This window comes from Bradysia coprophila, unplaced genomic scaffold (genome assembly GCF_014529535.1).
Source record: "Bradysia coprophila strain Holo2 unplaced genomic scaffold, BU_Bcop_v1 contig_297, whole genome shotgun sequence".
NCBI lineage: Eukaryota > Metazoa > Arthropoda > Insecta > Diptera > Sciaridae > Bradysia > Bradysia coprophila.
This window is the reverse complement of record NW_023503555.1, coordinates 6232927-6257331: the sequence shown is the minus strand read 5'-3', so window position 1 is coordinate 6257331 and position 24405 is coordinate 6232927. Positions and strand designations below refer to the sequence as shown.

Below are 24405 nucleotides of genomic sequence, written 5' to 3'. Positions count from 1 at the left end.
GTATCAGTTGAAGAGATTTTTTTTTAAATGTTCTACTAACTTTTTTATGCTACATTCATCAATACGGTTAATTTCAGTGGTTTTTGGTTTCTTCTTTTTGTAATATTATTAATTTCTATAATATTTGTTTGTTTATAATTTTAAAATTCCATATTGTTAGTAACGACTAATTTTTTTCTGTTTTTTTTTATCTTTACTTTATGGTCTTAACTTTATATGCAATTTATAATTTATTAATCGAGCTCATGTGATGGTAATGTTTATGGCTTAAGCTTAAGTCATCCACGTGTTTTTGTTTTTTTTTTCATTTGTTTTTTAAAATTTAATTATTTTTTCTTTTTAATTCAGCGATTTAATATATCAATCAACGCATAAATTCTAATCAATTTCGGAGGGGTTGAAAGGTGTATTTCGGTTTATCAAATATGTCTGAAAATATATTCATTTTCAGAACGAGAATGGAGATCGGGGCGATGGATTGGTGGGAAGGGAAGGGGATTTGAAATAAAGTTTAATAAAAATTCATTTGGGCGGGATGTGTGAATTGTGTTTTCTTATTTTGATGTTCTGAGTGGATACCCGTGTGGTACCAAATAAATTTTAATTAAATTGTTTTCTTTATAGTGTAAACTGTTTTTTTTTATTGTTTCGGGTTATAGAAAGAAAAAGTTGGTACGTGTAGTGTTTGTTAAAGATGGTGAAGATATTTCTTTTTCAATTTTGTAAAATGTTCATTGAATATAATTGGAAATTGAAAATTATTTTAAAAAAAATAATCAGAGAGACGAACAAATTAGAGAAAATTTGAATTGTAAACAATTTAGATTTTTGTTGTCATTTTAAAATTCATATAATTTCGAGCACACGATGGTTAGATAAAACATATTTATACAAATTTCAAAATTTTTCAAAAATGTAATTTTGTGTACAAGTCATATAGGTGTTTCGGATGGTGGTGTAAGAGAAAGACCATGGAGGAGACATTTAACTTTTACTTAAAAAAAATTAATCCAAAGAAATTTTTCAAATTATTTCAATCAAATCAAATTCAAAACCTTTTTTGCATCTTTTTCCGTTGGTTTTTTTACTAGGTATTCATTAAAAACTTTGATTTGTTTTTTTTTTTCATAATTTTGTGTTTGTTTTAACGCGATTACATTATATTAGGAGCGTGTTCACTTTAATTTATTATTAAACTTACCTCGTTAGCTTATTCCCGTTTCCTCTTCAATTTTTTTCTTCTTCTTCTTCTGTTAGTTAGTTTAACTTGAAAGCATTAACACACACTTCTCCATTATACTCAAATAGCAAATATATTTTCATTCCGGACAAATGAAAATGACGACCACATTTTTTGTGTTGTTATTCTCTTTGGATTTACATTTATCTCGTAAATATTATGCTTTTTCATTAATTTAATTTTCTTTTTGTTAATTTAAATAATCAGCTGTTGTTTTGTTCACAATTTAAAGGTAATACAATAATCTTAATAATTCATTTTATTTTATTTTTCTTCTTTCATTTTAATCATAAGCTAATTTCTATCGCATTGATCATAAATGGGTGCATGGGGGTTCAATTGGAGAGATTGGATGGTTATGGGTTGTAAATTGATTAATATAGAAAAGGACACAAGTTTCCAGGTTGTGCAGATCTATATTAATGATTTATCGGGGGCATTTTGTCAGGGGGTGGGAGGGAGATTTTCTGCACGCAGACTGATCGATTCAATAGAACTAAAATTAAACTCTAAACTGTCTAATCATTTTTTTTCATTAAATTTTTTTTTGTTCAATTTTATTTTTTATTAATTTTTCTTTTTTGTTTAATTTGTTATTAATTCATAGGTATATTGTGTTTTGTCTCTACTCGATAATATAATTAAATGGTTTTTTTTACTCATTTTTCTTTTCTCTTTTTGCTACTGAGTTTTTAATTATTTGTTTTCTCTTTAAGTACAAACTAATTTGATTTTAATGTAACTTGCTTTTAAGTTAAAAATATTTTTTTTGTTTTTAAAATAAATTTTTATTTATTACGACATGCATGTCTCTCGTCTAATCATTTTGAGTGTTTTTTTTTTGAAATCAGATAAAGTCATAATAAAATTACGAACAATTTACGAGTTTTACATCAAACAGCTTTTTTCGTTTTTTTTTTTGATAAAAATTTAATTGAATTAAAAATTATTTTTTTTTTTCTCATTTTAAATATAGATCCGAGAATTAAAAAGTTCTATGAAAGCTTTGAAAGCAAAGTTTGCTAGTAATTGTTTTTTATTATTATTTTAAATTATTTATTTTTATTCTCATTTTTGATTTCAGCTGTTTTTAAACTTACAAATTCATTTTAAAATCTAAATTTAAACTTTTAATGTTGATTGGAAATGCTTTCAGTAAATGACTGACTGGTTGAAATTGATTTCGGATTCCGAGTTTTTTTTAGGAGGACGCGGGTGTGGGAGTTTTTTAATGCATAGTGTATCGTGTGTGTACGTGTCTGTCTGAGAGGAAATGTTTTCTGGGCTAAATACCGAATGAAATAACACCTAAAATTGTTTATCGTTTATTCGAACATCACTTTTATTCAATTTGTTTAATGTCTTTGGGGGAAAAAGATCGAAGAAAAATTCAGTGTGCCGCGCTGCTTTCTTACCTAAACAGTTTTTACTATTTATATACTTAACGTACTTAAACACATAAAAACAAATAAATCCTTAACCGAAATTCTATAAAAAACCAAATGAAGACAAAAAGTTTTATTTAAAACAAAACAAAATAAAAATTGAAAATTTTACATTTTGATTACATCATCCATGTCCGCACACTATATAAAGTTGTAGAAATATATTGAGAGGAATGGATGGACTTTTGACTAACACTAAAATGAATGTTTTGTGGATATCTCATGTTTTCCATATTTTTTTTCATGGTTTTTCTTATTGTGATTTCTCTCGGTGTTTTATGTAGTGATATTTTACATGATAACACATTTTCCTTTTTCGGCCCATGGATTGTTTTTCTTATCCGGAGCGTGGATCAGCGGGTCATTTTTTTCGTTTTCTTCCACATAGTCTCGCATTCTGTAATTGAAGATAAGAGAAAAAGAAATGTAATGAAAAACAAAATGAAAATATTTTCTGTTGCGAGATAATATATAAATCTCGTAAAAGAATCCTTCCGGTTTTAAGGTTGAGTTCGTTTTTAATACAATTTTTTTTTGGCTGGGATTTTTCCGAGTTGGGCATTTTTTTACTGCTTGCTTTTGTTTACATTTGCAATTTTTATTTTAATTATGTTTACCTTGAGTAAGCTTTTCATGGAATATTATTTGTAGATTCCAAGCACATTGTTATTTTATTGAAAAACGAAATACAAATAACAAAAAAATTCATTTCTGGATTTATTTGCAGATTTAATTAAATTTTTATGCTCTAGATGTCCAAACAATGTAATTAAAGGCCAGGTTTTATGTTAATAATATACAATTAGTTAGAAGGTCGTGAACCTTTACTCCAATTAATTTTAATTTGAAATATTTCCAGTAATCAAAACGGTTCCCACGACAAAAGATTGTTGTAGCTAAGTAAACGTACAATCAGATGTGCAGTCAAATTAAAATCTTCTGTTATCCATTCTTAAACATTTTTTCCTAATAACTACAGACCAACGTCCTATACACACACAGTCTATCTTTGAGAAAAAGTTTCTTTATTTTCTCGAATTTTCCTTTATTTCTCAGTTTTGATGAATTCACGCCGTAAGTGTGCCTAAAATTTAAATTTTAAGTGAACGATTCGATGAAAAAGTGAACCGAAAAATACATTTCAACGCTTCCGTGCATGAAAATGACGCAATTTTACCAACGTTTACAATTTCAAGAATTTTTTTTCTCGAATTTCTGGAGTTTTCTTGATTTTCTCGAAAGATTGCCCCGTTCCTGCCCGTTTCCTCTTAAGCGGACTTAAAAAAATCTGCATTAGACGAATTACTCTGATGGCCAACGACGACAAACATTAAGCGTATATCATTCGTGCCCCCTGTTAAAAAGTGTGGTAAGGTAGTTATACAGCGGGCTCGAATATAATACGTGCGAGACGTATTTCGATTTGACAGATTTAAAAATATGAATTTTATTGAATTTACCTACGATTTACACCATATTAACCAGTTTCCAGAAGTTATTATACATTTTAGCAGTTATTGGTAACAAATACTTTAAATTAAAAATTGACTTCTTCGGGAGTTGAACCGGGGACCTCTCGATCATGAGCCAACGATCTTTCTAATGTCGCAGTGCAGTAGTGTTGGTTGACATTTCTTATTGTTGAAGCGTACTTTGAAAGCCATAAACGTGTGTGGCGTATAAGTTACCCAGAGCACGTTATAATGTAACGCACAATAATAGTGATATGTCGTTTTTTAACATAACTGAATTTAAGTTCATAAAGCACGCGTAATTAGCTACGACTTGATGGCAAGATGGTTATGGACACTTATTATCAAAATGAAATTACTTAATAAAAAATGAAAGTATTTTGACGAGAATTTTTCTAGTTTACTATAACTACTACGTGTTAAGAAATATAAATATGATACAAATTCAATGTCTAAGGCCAACATCCACCATATGCGTTTAACATACGTGATGTGCGTTTAACTTCCGTCCCACTCGTAAGTTATTCATATTCCACGTATATCACCACAATACGTAACGCATGAATATTCAAATCTGACAATTGGAAAACGTAACTACGCTTTCAACGTGTTCCACGTATAGATAATATTGCCCATGTATCATGTGCGTTAATGAAGTATATTCCACCTTCCCGACGAATTTTACACATACCCGGTGTATTGTATGAATTTTCTTTTTCTGGGTGTAGCGTCATATATATTAAATGTCAAATTGTGCGAAAGCAATTTATTAAGCTATAACATTCCAACAAATTATTTTTAATGGACGCATAGCCGAGCGCATAGCGTGACTCTTAGCAAGAAATGGTTCCACGGTATGTCTCCAAAATTAACAGATTTTGTTATAAGTCTAATCTACGAAACGTACAGCCATCCATAAAAAATACGACATTTTAAGACATTCCCTCAAACACACGAGATACTTGAGAGCTACCTTGTTGCAATACATATTTTGATGAAGTAAACATACATTTACAATGAGCTAGCTCGATCAATTTGTTCAGCGGCAGTGATTGCTGTTAGTTTTTAAGTCTAAATTACACATCGAGTGTCAGCACCACTGTCAGCTCTAAGAACTGTGGGTAGAAAAGACTGAAACTAAGTGGTAATTCAGTGTCATGCTTTTAACTCTCTGGGATTATATATACATGCACTAGCTTGAGTGTTGCAAAACCAATGTCACTTAATGTAAGTAAATGGATTAAACAGTCTTAAAAGGAACTTATCCGACACAAAATACAAAGTTAATTCGTAAGTATTTCAATCTTAAAAGTTTAAATGAAGTGCTCAGCTCTTTCAAACTGAAAGAAATTTTTCTTGAAAACTGAAAGCTGACCTAATCACCACAGCCACTAACTGTCCCTCGAGAGTTTTACGAAAAAAAAACAAACAAAACAAAAATAAATGAAGTAAACTTATCACTCGAAAAATATTTCCCCCGACGGCCGTCGTCCAACAGTGACACGAAGATCTCTGATAAAACCTTGAAACAAGGAACTGTTTCAGATGAAAATAACCAGATGAATTTACCAGGAACATTTAAATTGAACAAAACAAAACCGAGTCTTACCGTACCTCATAGTTCATCCCTGTTCGTTGTGCTAGCACGGAATATGTATACATTTTCAAGTTCCCTATAGTTTCCAAAATGTATTCGAAAATTCGATGCTTTTAACACCATTTTCATGTATTTTGTATGATGCAAAGCAGAGAGCACTTGTAAGCCAGAATTTTGTATTAATTATGTAAATGTAATTTCCAACTTTATATGCCGGGAATATATGTATAAATACATATGTAGAGCAGAGCATTCAGATAGTGATCCCGGACAATGGTAATATTAATTAATGTTTTGCAGTTTTGGTGTCAAATGTATATTCCCAGCAACATATCATATGTGTGCTCCATTATTTAGAGTGATGCTTTATTATGCACACACCGAATGGCATTGTTATTTTAAACTATAATGTGCATTTCCATTTCGAGAATAGGCCTGACAACAATTGTTCCGAATTCAAATTAAAAACCAAAAACCGACCGAGCGTTAATTTAAAACACTTTTTAGCAATTGCATTTACAACTTGTAGGTGGAGAGCCCGCTTGTGTATCAGTTCATTAGTAGGCTAAGGTTTTTGTATCATTACAGAAGTAAAACATTTTGAACTGACAATTTCGAATTCTAGTCTAGGCCTTAACTGAAGAGACTAAGTGAAAGTCCGCGTATATCGTTGAGAAATCTGACACATTTCTTAGGGATTAACAGTATGCGACCGAATGTTTTTTTTTTTTGGATTAAAATTTATTTCCCTCTGGAATTACATTGATTTAAACCCGAATCATTAGGTTCTAGAGAGATTACATTTTAATCTTCCAAGACATTAGATCAGAATTTAAAAAACATGAAATATGAATTTTTTCCCCTTCGGGACAGCTGTCGATAGTCTTTACACTGTATTTACACTGAGCTATTGCGTTCTGAATCTTACCGAACTGTTGTTACCGAGAAAAATAACCCTCTAATAACCCCCTAATTAAATGTGTTTTCTAATTACAAATTCAATGTGCGAAAATTGTGAACCCTGGGCTCGATATCTTACCTTTGTTTTTACTAGTTTGTCCTTTGTATTTGAATTAATTTTTTTTCTCGAAAAATCGGTTCGACGATGAAACGAAAACTTAGATGGTCTGTATGACAGGGACAGAATCCGTGCTCCCTTCAAACATATTCTAGTTAGGGTTGGGTGTGGTTTTGTTTTACAGTGAAATGATCGGTCAATCTAAATGACTACAATTGTAAACCAGTTTCATTAAAAATGTAAAGCGTGAAATCATGTCTGTCACTATCATCATTTTAATCCCGATTCCAATCAACAGAAGATCTAAATTTCCTTAATCATTAGCAGGGGTTAAAATGTAATCCTAGACTTGCTGAAAGTAATCCCTCTCGAGATTAGAATTTTAATTCCTTATTTTTATCTGGAAACTTACAATCTAAGTTGACTGATATAAGCGTATATATTAGATCCCCCTAGCTTTCCCAACAACAAAAATGCCAGAATAAGCCCTTTTCGACTTATATGGAGAACAGCACGGCATAGACATAACCTATATACGATAGTTTTAAAACCGTGACCCTGCGAGGGACTGATGTACACTAAGGCTCTCTGTCTATCAATTGAAATGTAAATACAAGAAGTCATAGAGTATCTGGCACATGTATGCCATATTTTCATGTGAAGAATAATGATTCAAATTATGATGATTCATCGTCGGAAAACGAGAGAAATGATAAAAATAAAACGGTTGAGCAGGCACTAGTGTACTACAACTACATATATAATCTGAAACAAAATACGAGTCAAGTTCGTTCGATTTTATTTTGTCACTAACATCTTATCCACCGTACAAATAAATCGATAACATGATAATTATCTGCAGACATTCTTTTGGGATTACAAGAACATTTGAACCGAGCGAACAGAAGACAAGGCTCTATTATGCTTGCTCTTACATTTTTGTTGAAGTACATTTCTGGAGTAGTTTTTTAAGATCAAGATTATTGTGCACAAGCAAAATCATAAAATGTTTTATATCTCAGCAAATATATAGGCCACCCTACATATCTCACATAGAGGATGTGCCATCATGTATGTATGAGTGGTGTGCTAAACAGTTTCGAATCTTGCGGTAAACTTTTAATAACATTCTCATTTCTCATAAAGAAAAGCGAACGGTGTTTCTGACACTTATTTGTTCCAACATTATAATATTTAGCATTAGAGTCATTGATTTATTTGGCTGCTCTACACTTAGTCAAGAGCAAATTTTTTTTATGATGATTATGATGAATGTTCTTTGGTCGAACGTTCGTAAAATGGGTGAGGTTTTGGTGATGAAGTGCTTTGCCGTCGGTATCTTTGAATATATTTTTGAATTTTGGATTGAAAAACTATTTTAAGTTTTGAAATTATCCGCACGCGATTTTTTCTCAATGAAATCGAATTAAGGATTTTATGTAGCGGAATTATGTAAAGAAAAGTTTCTCGTAAAATTTATATTCATGCATTGTGGGCTGGGTGGTGTGCAGTGTGTGCATACATCATAATATAAAGTTTTAGTGTGGTATTTTCGCCCTGATAAAACTTTACACCGATAGAGACATGGCGACAATGCATTTAGAAAATGGTATTTACTTTGCCAAGCACAACTATCTACGGAAAATGAAATAGCTGTACGTGCATCGATTCAATGATCAATGTAAACGATTTTAAGTGTTGAGTCGAGAGAAAAATGAATTCCCAGTCCAATCACAACTCGTAAATTAAATGTATCCATCAGAATGATCCATAAAAATCGTCGAGGCAAGGATAGAATTACTTATACGATTATGTGCAAGAATTTGCTTTAAAGCTTTAAAAATCACCAAAGCTAATCGATACATTACCGCCCCATATACAGATTTAGTCAGGCGACATGTTAAAATAGATTCACTTCTGACCTTGGATGTCTTCGAACATAAAGTAAAACACTGATAGACTCTGACCCGAATCTGGGATTATTTTCCTATATTTTCATGAATTTTCTCATATGAGATCATATGCAAAAAAATATTTTCCCAAAATTAGTCCCTGGGTCAATCAGACCATTTCTAACCCACTTCACACAAAGCCACTGATAACTGCAACCATCAATGTCAATAATGTAAAAATACATCTGCTACTTATACCAAAGACAAACGTAAACAAAGTCATCAGACTAACGTGATCTTATATACCTAAATGCGGCGTTAAAACAAATAAAGTAGAAGATTTCACATCGAAATATCTTGACAATCAAAAGAAGAAATAGAACCGATAATTTAATACCACTAATATGCTAGTTGTCCGCGAAGGTTAACGAACGTAAATTTAACAAACTCATAACAGCTAACCGTCCAATATTATTATCGGGTCTATTACTTCCATAGATAAAAAATACTTGAATCGGTTGATTTCAAATCTTGTACTTCAATTGTTTTAACATGTATTTTTCTTTATAAATGACCATATTACACAGAGCTCGTCATTATTTTTGTCGTCGTTATCGATAACAGATGAATAGCCGTATGTGACAGGTTAGAGAAAGATTTTTCTGGAATTTTTACAAGTATTCAAGAAAATATATTTCCTCTCACTGCTGGTAACTGATCAAATGAGTTGTGTGTCTAGAAAATGGGCTGTACGATTGGACTAATGATTGAAATATTAACCTATTATAAACGCGCAGGGTAGCAATATGTGGTCATCAAATCTATTAATTAATTTGTTAACAGTATGCTACATATATAACCTCTAGGTTTTATCGTGCGCCATCAAACCACCTAGCATAGAGTAACAAAATATAAAACGTGTCAAATCTCTACTCTATTTTAGACCACTAGTACAAAGAACTATTTCCAAGAATATTTTTTGGAGAATTTTTCAGAATGTCGAGAATTTCAAGAACTTGAACACTTCAACCATTTTCATGAATTTCGAGAATTTTCATGAACATGGAGAATTTTGAAGGATTACTAGAATCATCTTCATGTCCTGACTATAGTACCATTAATCACAACACCAATAATGGTACTAATGGTATTAAATAGGAAAAGATTTCGAGTCGAAGTGTTTGACATTCTGAATATCCTATACCATGCTAGGTGTTTTGGCGTAATACTACAGCCTAGCAAGAACTCATCGTTTATTTTCATCGTCACTATCGTAAACAAATGATTAACAAAATTTCCACTTTGTATTTTATGTGTTGCAAAAAAAATGGATTTTCTCAATCACATCTCACCTCTCCCAACACCATCGATAACCATTGCGACAAAAGGTCTATTGTTTTAATTAATATCTGGAACGGAACGATGATCTTCCATTCTATTTACCAACAAAGTATAATCCCAAAATCAAACCCATGCTACAAAATCGATAGATATTTTTGTTTGAAACGTCCGAATATGTAGGTGTAACATAACATGGTGCTCATTGATTAACACCCTTGTCATTTATATATGTATGGTACGTTCACCGTGCTGTCATGTTCATGTATATTTCATGTATTTTCATGTATTGTATTGCGAAAATGTCTATCGTATGCTTACGCAATGGTATATAGAACAATCTCATTTTCAATCTAATTTCTCCGAAATGAAACATCCCCACACAATTCGGGTTTTTTTTCCTCTGTGCCATGCTCCGATTTTGTATCCGTTGTGGTTTTTATATCCCGAAAACATATATGTGTATAGATATAAAGTAACACATCGAACGGCACTTAAACAATATCTAAAAGCTTAGCTAACACCACGCTTGTTGTGTTTCTACCAATTTTCATAACAAAATTTTTTTCCGTTTTTTTCCAATTCATGAAAGTTTAAAATGGAATAAGCCAATTTCACGTTTTGAGTGAAGGAAAAATGATTCAACAAAAATCGAAAATTAATGCGATTTTGTGAAATATTTATTTTCTTTCAATCTTTTACACAATAAACGTCCATTTCGGTTTTGTTGAATTTTAAAAACGAAAAAAAAAATGTGAAAACAGCTACGATTTGTACGTTCCCATCGCACGAACATTGTATATGGGAAATGTTCCATCAACTCATAAAACATTTTTTTTTCGGCTCTACAATTTCCCGTGTATGTTCAAACAATTAAAAATTAGGAAAATTGTTTGGCCATGTGGCACTACCCAGAGAAATATCTACTTTGTAAGCTTTTACAGTCGCACATATATAAACCATTATTATTGAAAGCACCCTCGTACTGCCAATTTAGGAATGTTATGAGTTTCCATTATTTGATTTTGAGTAATGAGCCTCAACACAAATCCAGTGAATTTATATTCCAAAAAAAAAATCGGCTAAATCACCAGCCCATTAAATTCGGTCGATTCAATTATTAGCCTTATGCCATTACCATTTAACTATATTTCCATTTAACGATTCGATACATCAAGAACATTCCACATATATTTGGATGGGAAATATTTAGCATTAGAGATAATTAAAAACATCAAAGTAAAATGACTTTGAGACTATTTAGGTATACTATAGACTATACTACAGGGTCGTCAACGGTATAGGTAGCCGTCACGGTCAATTGTTATTAACAACTCTTACAAATAAGGCGGCGAACTGTGGCAAGCGTGATCTTATATAAATCGTAATGTGCGTTTAAACTATTGAAATACTAGATTTTCCATCAAATGTTAGGAAACGTCATAAACGAATGAAGTAACAGATTTCGTGATATTTGATAATTTACGATTTTCTGATAGAACTTTCAAGCAATACACAGTGTAGGCCTGGACTGTCCAAACTGTGAATTCGGACGATTCCCTTTGGTGTCCTTTGGATGTTTGTGATTTTTTTTATTACATTTTCTGGCATTATTTGTAAACTTTATTAAGACGCAATGGGGCTTTCTCGAGCCAGTCCAACAACATTTTCTATCGAATTCAAATATTTTGTTTAGCAAGGCTGGATTGTCTTCTCTAAACTACATACTTCAATAAAACATACTTCATTGAACCTTTAAAAAACGGCTAGTCATTTGCTATTGCTAACTTAATCGAAAATGAACGCTGAGATACGGATAGTCACATACACGTTTAGATTAAGATGCATGTTAAAACAAGTGAAGTAAAAGATTTTGTATCAAAGACTAGGTGAGTCTTTATATAAAGGAAGAAATAGATTGTATCGTATCTTACACTTTGCATACATTTAATGCTTACGCAGTGCCAATTTTAAGAAATTAAGTTCGTGTTGTGCAGTAAAAATAGCAACGATCGCTTGTAAAATTTAAGAATTTAATTCTCCTTAAAATAGGCCCTGGGTTACAGTAACAACGATGGCTGTTTGCAAAAGATGCAGAAAGGTAAAATTTTTGAACAATGCAGAATAGACTAACTAAACGTTAAACAACCCAACGGTGTTTTTCATAATCATAAAGCCATTCCGTTACGTATCTATTCTACTCCCCATCTTTCCTATCTAGATGAAAAGTTTCATTTCAAAATTCTTCATTCGTAATATTCATCAACGAACACTTTCCAAACAATGGGCACGGGCAGTTATCCTTCTTTATCACAAAAGTAATGTTCCGTACCAAACAAAAAGATTCCTTTTATCTCGACACAACGGGGTTTTTAATAGCATTCTCATTATGAAAAGAATACTTAATAAAATGCAACATGAAAAAAACCGCCTTCCTCATTATTAAACTCGCATGTGCAAGAGGAAATGTGGAAGTGACTCTTCAATTTAAACACAAAACCGGGAATAATAGGAAAGATTTATATAAAAAAGAACTCATGAAAAGTGTGAGATGTTGGCGGTTTAATATCCGTCGGAGAATTGCTTCTACTCGTACTATACCATTGTGATGTGGACTGCAGAGAATTTCGTTAGAGGAGATTATTAAATCTCAGTGTAGCTGTATCCGATAATGACGAGACTGTCAGGCAATTAAGTTTCTGTAAGCTCTTGTGAGAATTATCTCACAAAAAAACTAATTTTAAAAAAAATTGACTTGCGCTTCCTACGTCCTGCATAGTTTACCCGTAAGCAATAATTTATAGCTTGAAATTCGCTGTTGATATTTTGTTCATTTTTCTTTTATCCTCTATACCCATCAACTATGGAATTCTTCCTTTATGACGAAAATTCCCCCCACCCACTCCACTGTTTCTATTAAAAACTTTCCCGCCGAACCTCGTTACAAAACACACAATGGGTACAGAAATTACATTGTTCGATATTGAAGATCTTTTTGTGGAAGTGGAACTCTAGAATATTACCCTGGCTGATACACACTGACGGCGACGACGTATGGAATCGAGATTTGAACTATGACATATGGATATCAAACGGCACACCCTCGAACATATAACAATTCGAAAAAGTGAAAAAAAAATCTTTTATGGTTCTCTAGTTCAACATATTTTTGAATCTGAGAAAATCTGTGCTGTGCGGAATATGTAGCAACGGAATAATAAGAGGAAGATATTCTATTCTAAATTGGCTAGTAAATAAATCTAAAGCGAATAACGTTATACTCATCGAAGACGGAGGAAAAAGGAGGCAAAAGAAGAAGACACACACACAAAAAAAAACACGAACGAACTCCATTCGGATGAATAAATTTTTAGTGAATAATATTATTGAAGTGAAATCTCTCTTGAAAACATCGAAGATAAATTTATATTTTTCCGATATTGAATTCGAAATTGATGGTAAACGAATTCATCATAATCAATGTATGGAAATGGTTGCATCGTATTACGGGTGGTGTATATAGGCGAACGATGATTCGATAGTTTTTTTTTGTTGTTGCTTGTCATTTGTGTATTCCTAACAACTCGTTTGTATATTTGTACATAATCTTTGGGTAAACATGATTGATGACTGGAACAGTCACAAATTGAAGTAAATTTTAAATTTTCACAATAAAAATCTATTTAAATTTCAACTGAGGAAAGACGAAACGAGGAGAGGCTACCCACTATATGCATTCTATCTGTTATCGATAAAGACGACAAAAATAAGCTACATACTATTGGAAGTTTGGTCTTATCAAGCTAAATGTACGTTTAAGCTTTTTTTTTTTTTTTTTTATTAAATGCAGCTGTATTACTAAGTAAAACACGTACGGGGGCCACCGTTTGGGCCCATTGTGCTAGCTGTAACGTTGGGTTAGTCATTTACTGTTGGTTCGAACCGCCCTGTACTTGCAATGAAGTTCAGGATGTCCTTTGGATGTAAGCTTTTAATCAGGTCATACCTGATAGTGTACCCACCTAAGTGAATCCTTCTTTTTGTTATAAAAGCCGGACATTCGAAGCTAATGAAGTAAAAGAATTTTCATAAATTTCTTTAAAAAAATTTAGATCGAAAGAAGTACCAGATTCGGCAATAGGGTAATATTTGCCGTCTACGAAAGATTCCAAGGAATTGTTAACTTCACTATTTAAAGAAACTCTAAAACAAAACATGTCCTCAATTTATCTGTCAAATCTAGTACTTCTTTTATTCCAAACATTTTTAAGGCATTGATGCGAAATCGTTTACTTAATAGGAAAATGCTGTTTGGAAACTAAATCTTAAATGTTGTAGATTTTTGGATAATAATTTCTATTAAATTTCTCGTACATTTTGTTATATTTATATGTTACGGCATAGCGCTGCTTCTAGCATTAACATAGAAAATATTTGGAGGCTGATTCAGGCAGGAGTTATGCTTCCTTGGTGTGAGTTAAAACAGACAACACACACATGTAAGAACATTTGGAGACTTTTTGACATTTATGCAGAAGAGCAGTGCTATGGTTATGGACGACAAAAATAAGCGATGCGTTATGCGGCCTTTGATCTTATGTTTAAATGTACGTTAAAATGATGTGCCATATTTCGCATCAATTACTTAATAATGTTTAGATCAAAGAAGTACTAGATTATGTAATTACGTCAGGAACATGTTTCGTTTGCCGTCTATACGAAAGGTTCACACAAGAATTTTGAATTGTTAGAGCGCACAATTTGAAGCAAATTTGTACCTAAAAAACTTGAGATGTCTGGACCGGAACGACTTCGAGTAAAGAATGCAAAGACGAATTTTCCCCTCCATATCAATCGGTTAATTATAAATGGAACTTAATAGGTCGATAGAGTTTCTTTGTTTACTGCTTCTACATTGAATAATCAAAAATGTTCGAGCTTGAGTGAGTTCTGTGAATATATTTGCACCGGTTGCCAAGCTGTTTATTTTGAGGTGGTAGAAACTTTCGGCACAAATTCATCCATTAGAATTTCAATATCAATTTTCCAATGTTTGTCTTGATCAATTCGTCACAACAATTTAATGTTTAATTTTCACAGTTCATTGCTATCTGACTACGTTCAGCTCGCATATTACCCAGTACACCCAGTTCAAATTAAATTTTCTCAAAGTGACTTTCAGTGCTTTACGTTCCACTGACTCTCTCTCTATCTATGTATATACATCTCGACATAAATAATTTTATATATTTTTACCATCTGGTTTATTATCCGTCTGTCCCCTCACTTTCGCAAACGCTCTCATCATGTTGAATATAAAAGTTTTACGGTGCAAATGAAAGGATATTAAGATGAAAAAGAAAATTTAATTTCAACCCATTAGCCGTACTATCGAGTCTGTTCGGGTTCACCTGAATGCAGTATAATAACGGTCGCAAAATTGTACATAAAATGGAATGCAACGTAATTATTGTTAGCAGTGTCGGACATGCACTTAACGTATATGTATCCCTAGCGTTCCCGAAACGTTTCCGTTTTGATGCTATAAATTGTTAAATTTTTGATAATGTCAAACGGATAACGAGCTCAAAAATGAGATGATGATGGGACGAGGAGAGTAGATGGATTGTTTATTCAAAATATTTATTTTCTTTCCGAATTCAGAGTATAATCGCTTCAGGGTATAGAGAATATGTTGTCACGTGCGCTTACCATGTGAGTGGATCTTAAATGAAAAATAAACCGAAAAACGTTTTTTTCTTGTGTACACTGTACACTCATAGAAAAGAATTGTTCGAATGGAACAAATTCTCGAATGGAATCGAAAAAATATTTGAAAAAAAAAAATCCAATGGAAGTCACAGCCATTATGCTATAAATAATACCAACCGAAAGCAACGTGCTACATTATTTGAAATGTACTTGTAAAAGAAAACCTTGTAAGACATCCACAATTCATGCAGTCCACCGGATTGTACCTCATAAATAAACTGGACAAAATTGCGGATAATTTATATGTTTCGAAACTTCGAAAAGAGCTGAAATTTCCTCAACCAAAAGTATTTCAAGATTACCCTTGAGAAAACAGAGAACATTCACTTTTTTCTTCATCCCCATTTCGGTATCCAAACAATACAAAATAAAAGTTTTTAAAATAGCGCTGTGTGACTATTGTAATACGAAAACTTTACAGTTTTGAATGTTGTTTCTACACTTAAAATGTTGTGTATCGATTTCGGTTGAACTGTTTATAAATGGGCTTACGTGCGGCAGCAAAAATGTACATTTATAATTTTTCAACAGTTCGCCTTACCAATTGGAAAGTGAAATTATCGATTCGAGGGAAAAGAAGAACGAAAATTACCAGCAATAGCATTTCAAAAACGCAAAGAATTATTGCTTATGTGTGTGTGGAAAGAATGTCTCGTTTTTATAATAGAAAATGTTTTACGGAGTGTCAGAGTTATGGTTTCTTTCGGCGTAATTTTGTGGAAACTTTTGCAATTTTGCAGGAACGAAATGACCTTTGAACATTTCAGCTTTCTCTCTGGCTCTTTTACAAGACAAATTAGTAGTATGTGTTGAATCGCAAATTGACACACGATCAGTGGTTTTCTTCGTTGATACTAATAGATGTATGGGGATGTGGAGACCTTGTGTCGGTTCTTTACATTTTTTAAAATGTTTTTGAAGCGACTCTTTCAAAAAATATTTTTACAAGGGCTACCTGGCCCGAGGTGGTACTTACTTCAAAATAATCCCAAATTCACTGGGGACCCTTCGAATTGGTCCATATATCAAAATTTGTTATTAAACTACAGACTAGGTTCTCACGAATAGTTGGAAAAATGTTATTCAATCATCACAGGTTTAACCTCAGACTTCACAACTTGAGCGGAATCAGTCAACAAACTCAAAATCAAGAAAATTTGGGAAAGACACATTTCGTTTCAGCTGATACACTCATACAAACGAAAAGGCTGAATTTGGGATTGAAATAGTTACTTGTACGTTGTAGTGGTAAAACCGTTCAAAGACGTAAAAATGCCTTTGTTTCAAACAAATTGTTTGAATGAGTAGATCAGTTGAAACGAAATGCGTCACTAATTTCAAAGTCGCCGACTGTAGCCCCCTATTGAGAAATCTCGTGCGAAGCTTTCGTAAGAGTTAGAGCTGTCGCCCGGAGTTGCTATCACTTGCATATCAGTGTAGTCTACAATCAAAACTAAAACTCTGCGTGGTGAGACAGATGTACTAGCACCTCGATTTAATCATCAGTCCAGTAAACAAATATTATGTTAGTCGAATCTATTACTTCTTTTGAACAAAAATATATTTTCTATAAATTGATGCAAAATCTTGTACTTCGTTTGTTCGGACAAACATTTTACTATCAGTATAAAACCGCTTTAGACAAACCTCACCGCTCATTTTTGTCGTCTTTGCAAATAACAGATGACTCCACTGGTATTTAGAATAACGTCAATCACGTGTGTAAAAATTTGAAAAAAATCCTCACGAATTGAAGGCTGCCTGTTCAGTAATATATATTATTCACCTAGGTGAAATAATAGCAATGAAAAAGTGCTATTATTTCGCCGTCGGTAGATAAAATAGCATATACAACTCTGTCCAAATGTTTATTTAGACACTTGGGGTTATAACATTCACCTTCGGCTCATGCAATGACTCCCAAGTGTCTAAATAAACATGTGGACAGAGGTGAATAATCTCCTATTATCTCCCTAGACCAATAATTTCCCACTAATCCTTCTAGACCATTTTTGTTTGTCTCGGTATATATGTTCTCGGCAGATAAAAAAGTGTTTGCACATCTTACCAAAATTGTTATCTTGACGTGTAGTCATTACGATTCTCGCCTTAGGGCCTTAGGCTCGACCAGCAATACCCACACGTCTCGGTAACAATTTTGGCAAGAGGTAATCTTATATTACCAACAACTACCTAAATCACGAAAGGAAGAAAACACTCAAATCACGTATCGACACGGTATTTCCATTCAATGTCGCAAACATTTCATTATTTTTTACCTTTACAACATAATTCCATCAAAGAAAAACAAGAACCCGGAGAACATACTTTGATCGATCTTCTAGGTGTCAAAGAATAACTATTTTATGTATAACTAAAACATCTCACTCGAACGGTAGAATGACATTATTTGCTTTCCATCTTCCAACACACATTCCTCATCTATGCAAAATAGTTTGTGCTTTATTTTATCTGCACATGCCTTCGAGAACATTGCAAATAAAAATTTACGAGAGCATTTTTCCTGAGATGGAAGAAAGAAATGAAAAAAAAACGAGGAGAATTTTCTGCAGGTAAAAAATTTCCTTCCGTATGGAATTTTCCCTCCAGCGAATTGATAATGTAGTGGAATATAAAATACATTGGGATCCTACAAAAGAATATAATTCTCTTTCAGAATTAAATATAAAAAAAAAATTATTCTTTGTGAATGTAAAAGCAACAAACAATTTTTTGTCGGAAAATGTATGCTAAAAAAAAACGAAAAACGATTTCTAGTCCTCTTCTGCACGTGCTGTATATGGTGCGGTGTAATATAGATTTGTCGGAGATATATTGTCGTCTATTTTACGTATACTTATTATAGATATTGACTCGACCTTCTTTGTACTGACCAGTAAAAGGAAAGAAAATGGGTTGAGTGTCCAACATCGAAAAAAAAACTTTTATCAGCAAAAAAGTAAATGTTTCACTGAATCGAGACCATTTGTCATTTGTGCTAAATTAGGTAATCGAACCAATCTAACGAACAGATGCTCTAACTAAGTTACTGTTTTGCTGCTTGATTTGAGAAATCAATTTAAGTGAACAAAAAGTACAGGTGACATAATACCCAAGAGACTGGTTCGACAGCAGAAAAAAATATGCCTTCGTTGATGTTTTAGTAAATGAACTGTCCATTCATCCGCATGCATTATATTGCTATGAATGTACTATTATACACAACGCCCACACCATTGGTAAACACTCATTAGTTCGCCAAAGCATTCACACTTGAAACTTTTTCTTATCGTAACAGTAAATCGACAATGAAATAAAAATAATTTTTCTGATCGATAAAACACGTCCCAATCACCCAACGAAAAGAACCACTTTGATCCCTCAAACAAGGGACCATTAACGCATCAAAGCAAATCGTAATCAGGGTACATCTATCGAAAATTTATGTATTTATATAGAATCTGTATTATAGATGACACACCACTCACAGTTTGTTTCGTTCGTCTAAGACGGAAAGTTTTGCAAGAGAAAGATATTTTGATAACATATCAGGAACATAAATTAGAAAGTTTGTGTTGTTTATTGTTTTGTAGTTTCAAAGTGAAACCAGTCTATAAATGGGAAATAATGTCGGGAAATTAATCTGAAATCTTGTCACCCTTTTATATTGATAGGGAGCTTGTTGTAGTGGTTCAATGTGGTGAGAGAACTCGGGGGTCGTAGTAGATTTGACTGAATAAGCACAGCATTCAATAGATAAATTGATTATTTTCCTTGGAGAAATTTGCTCAGGTCGACTATTTTCTATTCATTCTATTACAATAGCTTGTAATAAATTTGGCAGACTCTTGTCAGCACGATGAGGACAGCCTTTTAAAAATAATTGCAAAAGTTGCTGCAAAAAATCCTAATGAAAATTTTCCTTTTAAAAATTTTGCACCAGGGGAACAAAATATGAAATTCTAACAAGTGCGAGGTTTATTGGTTAACATTGGTTATTTGTGTACCTGTTTTGGACGATTCATTTTAGGCAATTTCGCGGATTGTAGGCCGAACGAAGTGAGGCTTACAAGCGAAAGGACCTTAAATCAACCGTCCCAAACAGGTGCACATGTAAGTTTTCATGCAGAGGGCCAGAAACCCGAGAAAATTCGAAAAATTGCTCTCATTTCCGGCCCCGAAGCATGAAAAAATAATTCACGCCGTAAGTGTGCCTAAAATTTGAATTTTAAGTGGACGATTCGATGAAAAAGTGAACCGAAAAATACATTTCAACGCTTCCTTATATGAAAATGACGCTACGTTAGAAAGACCTCCGCACTTTCCATTTTGAATTTCGACCGCACTTACGGCGTGAATTAGATCGAGTTGGAATTTCCAATTGTTTCCCGATGGTGAGTTGAATTGGTCACTTCTCAGAGTGAAAGAAACGTAGATGCTATTGGCACGTCATTTCGCCTGCGAATAGTCTTTGTAAAAGGAAAAATTCTATTGACTCGGCTTCGCCTCGGGTCGACAATCAACATCTAGTGCGAAAAAATACCTTCATACCTACCTTGGTAGATAAATAACTAAAAACAAATCATCGTTTTCATCACCTTCCGCCGCTATAGTCCAAGATATAACATATTTATCATAATGACCGAATCTATTTTGATCAAAGTATTCCTAAAATCCTCAAGTTAAAAAAAATTGACCTAAAATCTTTTACTTCATTGACTGTAACATATATTTTGTTATATAAGACTACATTGACCAGAGCTCGTCACTTATATTGCTTCCGCCTTAGTCGGCAACATATGATGATCATGATGACTAAGTTCAAGTTTTTGTTTTAACATTGCGACTTTATGAGTACGGCTTAGCGACGCTAAGTATGCTTCTTCATAATGTGAGGTATGATTAACCCTATTTTCTGCACTCACAAGGTAATGACAAAATTAATAGAAATTTTCTTCCCCGAACTGTCAACATGGTTTTGTTGAAAAAATCTGTAATAAATTGATGTTTTTGTTTCGTGAAGAAAAACGATCAATCACATAGATAAAAAAAACGTTGTGTTCACCTCCGGTAGAAAATAAGAAACTACCACCCGAGCGATTCGTTGCCCTCGCTACGCTTCGGCCGCAAAGCTTGTTGGAATTTCCTATTTTCTTCGCTCGGTGAACAAATAACTATTATGATTGTTACGTGGTCTGTATGGGTGCGATATACCAGGTGAATATGTTTTTATTTTGCTCTGAAGTATGTTAAAACGAATCGTCGAATGTTCACTGAGTGAAGTAATTTTCGTTCGTGAACGAGACCCTAACATCAGGAATTTTCCAGGGGTGTCAGTGAAGTTATTTGTGAAGTTCTTTAAAAGTTTAGGGTAAAGTAACCACTTTCGGCGTTTTCGTTTCTTTTGATTTGAATTAAGTGAAATAATTCGTGCGCTCCACATAACCTTTTATGTTCGCTTTTCATTTCGCTTTTCGCAAATCCACTAAAATTTACGAAAAGCCGATAAATTTAAATTGTTCAACGGAACAAAAAGTTATATACAGTCAAACGTATTACGTAAACACCGATGGAATCTAAAAGATAATTCAGTTATTCAGTTCATGGTTTTTCACCGTATATTATGACGTTCTATCGCTATGTGTTAACCATGTTCGACTGATATAAACGGAAAATTTATACAATACAAACGACATCACGATCATCCAGTGAATTACTTCAATTATGTCAATCATAAATCACGAAAATATAACACACACAAACCATAGCCAAATAATATGGCCAAAAACAATTGGGATTATACAATTATATGACGACGTCAATTTCTACATAAGTATACAATGTGTATGACACCACCGGCACCATGCATCGGAATCGACAATTTAGTATATGGTGTATCAGTTTTTGGTTTATTTATACGCCTTTGATGGCAGTACTTCGTTTATTTCAGTTATTAATTATTAGTTTTTTTGTCAATCGCGAGGTTGTAAATTATGCGGCATCATGCATCATGTACACACAAGGCAAAGCAGCCGAGAGAAGTCGCTGTGGTGTGCAAAGAACGTTTTATTGATTTTGTTCCTTTGTAATTAGCTAATAAATTTGAATATGTCGATTGTCGACACTATACTAGTCACAACGCCGCGAGAGTAATGGGTTCTTGAGTTAATAAAAACTTAATTGAATTTACATGCATTAAATTCATAGAGGAAAAAATTATTTTCTCATTTAAAAGTTCCTAAAAATTGAATTTATTCACTCGCTTAGTATGAGCAATTTAAAATTTAAGCGACAAGCAATTTTACTAGACAGCAATTTCATGTCATCTTTACGCTTCTAATCTTCACCGAACGAAATATCTCTGGAGAGTTGCGGGACCAAGAAAACCACCTTTTAAACGATTATTCTAATATTTCAGTGGTGCTCCTTTTTCATCAAAATGAATGTGTAGTATTCGAATACTACATCGTAGACATATTTGAATGTCTTCTGAAGTTTCATCATATTTTTGATTTAGCTTCGATTCAAGCTTTATCAATTTTTTACACTTCCTGCCGAGGTCTTTCAAACAAACATAACCTTGAAAATCTAAACACTCAAAGGTTGTATTTTATGATATTTTTGACTTATTTCACCTTTTTTAGTGCTCTTTTGCAAATATTTTTCCTCACTGGTCTCGAATTTCCTCAACTTTTATACTAGACTTCATAAGGATCTGTCTATAGAAACCACATTTGTTGAAATTGGATGAAATTTGAGGAAATTTTCGCTAAAATTTATCATTTTTTGCATAGTTTTATGTCGCGCTGCAGCGTAATTAAAATCATCATTGATATTTTAACAATCCCTCGTTGGAAAGTTATCGATGAGTGCGAATAAATATGATGAAATGTGACTATTTTAGTCATGCACAAAGCGCTACAAAAAGCGATAAATTTAAACGAAAATTTCTTCACATTTCATCGACGAGATGTCCAATTTCAATTCATGGAGGTTCATTTTGTATAAGGAAAATGCCACTTTCTGGGTTATTGTGAATGACACGGCACGAAACTCCTCTACTCCCTCGACGAGCTCGAAAAAAGAGAATAAAGTTTCAGGAAATTTGATATCACAGAACAAAAATATTTGCAGAAAAGCGGTAGCAACTGAAAATATGTCGAAAATATCCTAAAATTTCAACTAAAATTGTTCAGATTTTTGTGAATGATGGCTGTAGAGAAGTACATTTAGTGCAAACAGGGAGGTAGTCTTCGAATACTTCTTATTCTTTTTGATAAGAGAGGAGACTCTCCAGTCCTCTTCAAGAAGTTTTAATAAATTAAGAAAATATTAAAATAAAGATTCAAAAGATGGTTTTCGTGCTCCATTCCCGCGGCTCCCCGCTCTTTTTTCGTGTATTTTAAAATTATGATAAACAAAAGAAGGAAGAAAAAATATTTTTCCTCGGCTATAATTTGCATTGTACGCCGTCGTTGGAAAAATATTTCTGAAGAAAATGAAGAAAAAAAGAGATCGTTTCGAACATAAATAACGACGAAAACGCAAAGTAAATTTAAAACAAACAACACTCCACTTATTACGCAATTTATAACACAACAACAATCTCACTTTTAATAATATCAAGCAATTTGCATATATCGCAATGCCGAAAATGGGAGATAAAATAGACGTCGACATGAGCCACTTAAGCTCCATGTCTTTACTGACTATCTAGCATTCGAGGCACACTTATTATGAATCTTTAGAATAGCACTCTCTGGTATAGTTTTATGTTAGATGTGTGATATAATATACATCATACAAAGCAATGGGAATTAAATAAATAAAACATTTCTGTGATGGTGGATAAAATAGATAAATCGCTGATTTAATGTAATGAATCGATGAACAGGGCGATGAAGAAAATATATGGCGGATTAAGTAGAATTTGTCTGATGTGATGTGAGACTATGAGTGGAGAGGAAACGACCTCGATCGTAATATCATGTCACGATAATATGTAGCTGAAATTGCGAAACTTTGTCATTTTGTCTTCATAAGAAATTGCCAGTGTTCAAGACAGGGACCATTTTTACGAGTTTTCAGAAAATTTCTTTAATTTCAATTTCAATTCAAATTCAATTTTTCCAAAAATGGTTTCCTTGGTAATTTTTGAGATAGTTTTCGGTCGGTGAAATTTCGAAGTTTTGAGATGGAAACTGCATTTCTCCATAGAAGACGGAATTTCAAAATTTCAACTAAACTTTTGTCATAAGATGTCGATCCTAGAAAATAGTTCTATGAAGCCTGAGCTGAGCATCTATTGAAATGCATTGGAGTCTAATTTGACTAGATAGGTATTCTCGGTAATCTATTACTTCGTTTGTCATTGATAGAAAATCTTTTACTTAATTTGTTTTAAAATGCGTTTTTATACATAAACCGACAGTCTAGCTCATCGCTTATTTTACTAAGGTCGATGCGAAGTCCCAATAAAATATATTTTTTTAAACATTAATTTGAATGGCGTATGTCATTTTGGCTTCAAATATCGACATCTTGTATGAAGATTACCTCAGTCAAGTCAACTCAGCCCTGCCTGGCGCAAATTACAAAAGTTTATGAAAATTGAGAAAACTTTGCTACCAA

General features: G+C 33.0%; 1 protein-coding gene across 2 annotated transcripts in view; it reads right to left on the bottom strand.

The window, feature by feature from the left end:
• Positions 1-26: 26 nt before the first annotated feature.
• Positions 27-24405, bottom strand: part of LOC119078487 (guanine nucleotide-binding protein subunit gamma-e) — a 52657-nt gene continuing 28278 nt past the window's right edge. For both annotated transcript variants that reach the window (XM_037186045.1, XM_037186044.1), the window contains one exon: positions 27-3082. In XM_037186045.1, the coding sequence (XP_037041940.1) occupies positions 2977-3082 (106 nt within the window). In that variant the 3' untranslated portion in view covers positions 27-2976. The remainder of the gene's footprint in view (positions 3083-24405) is intronic.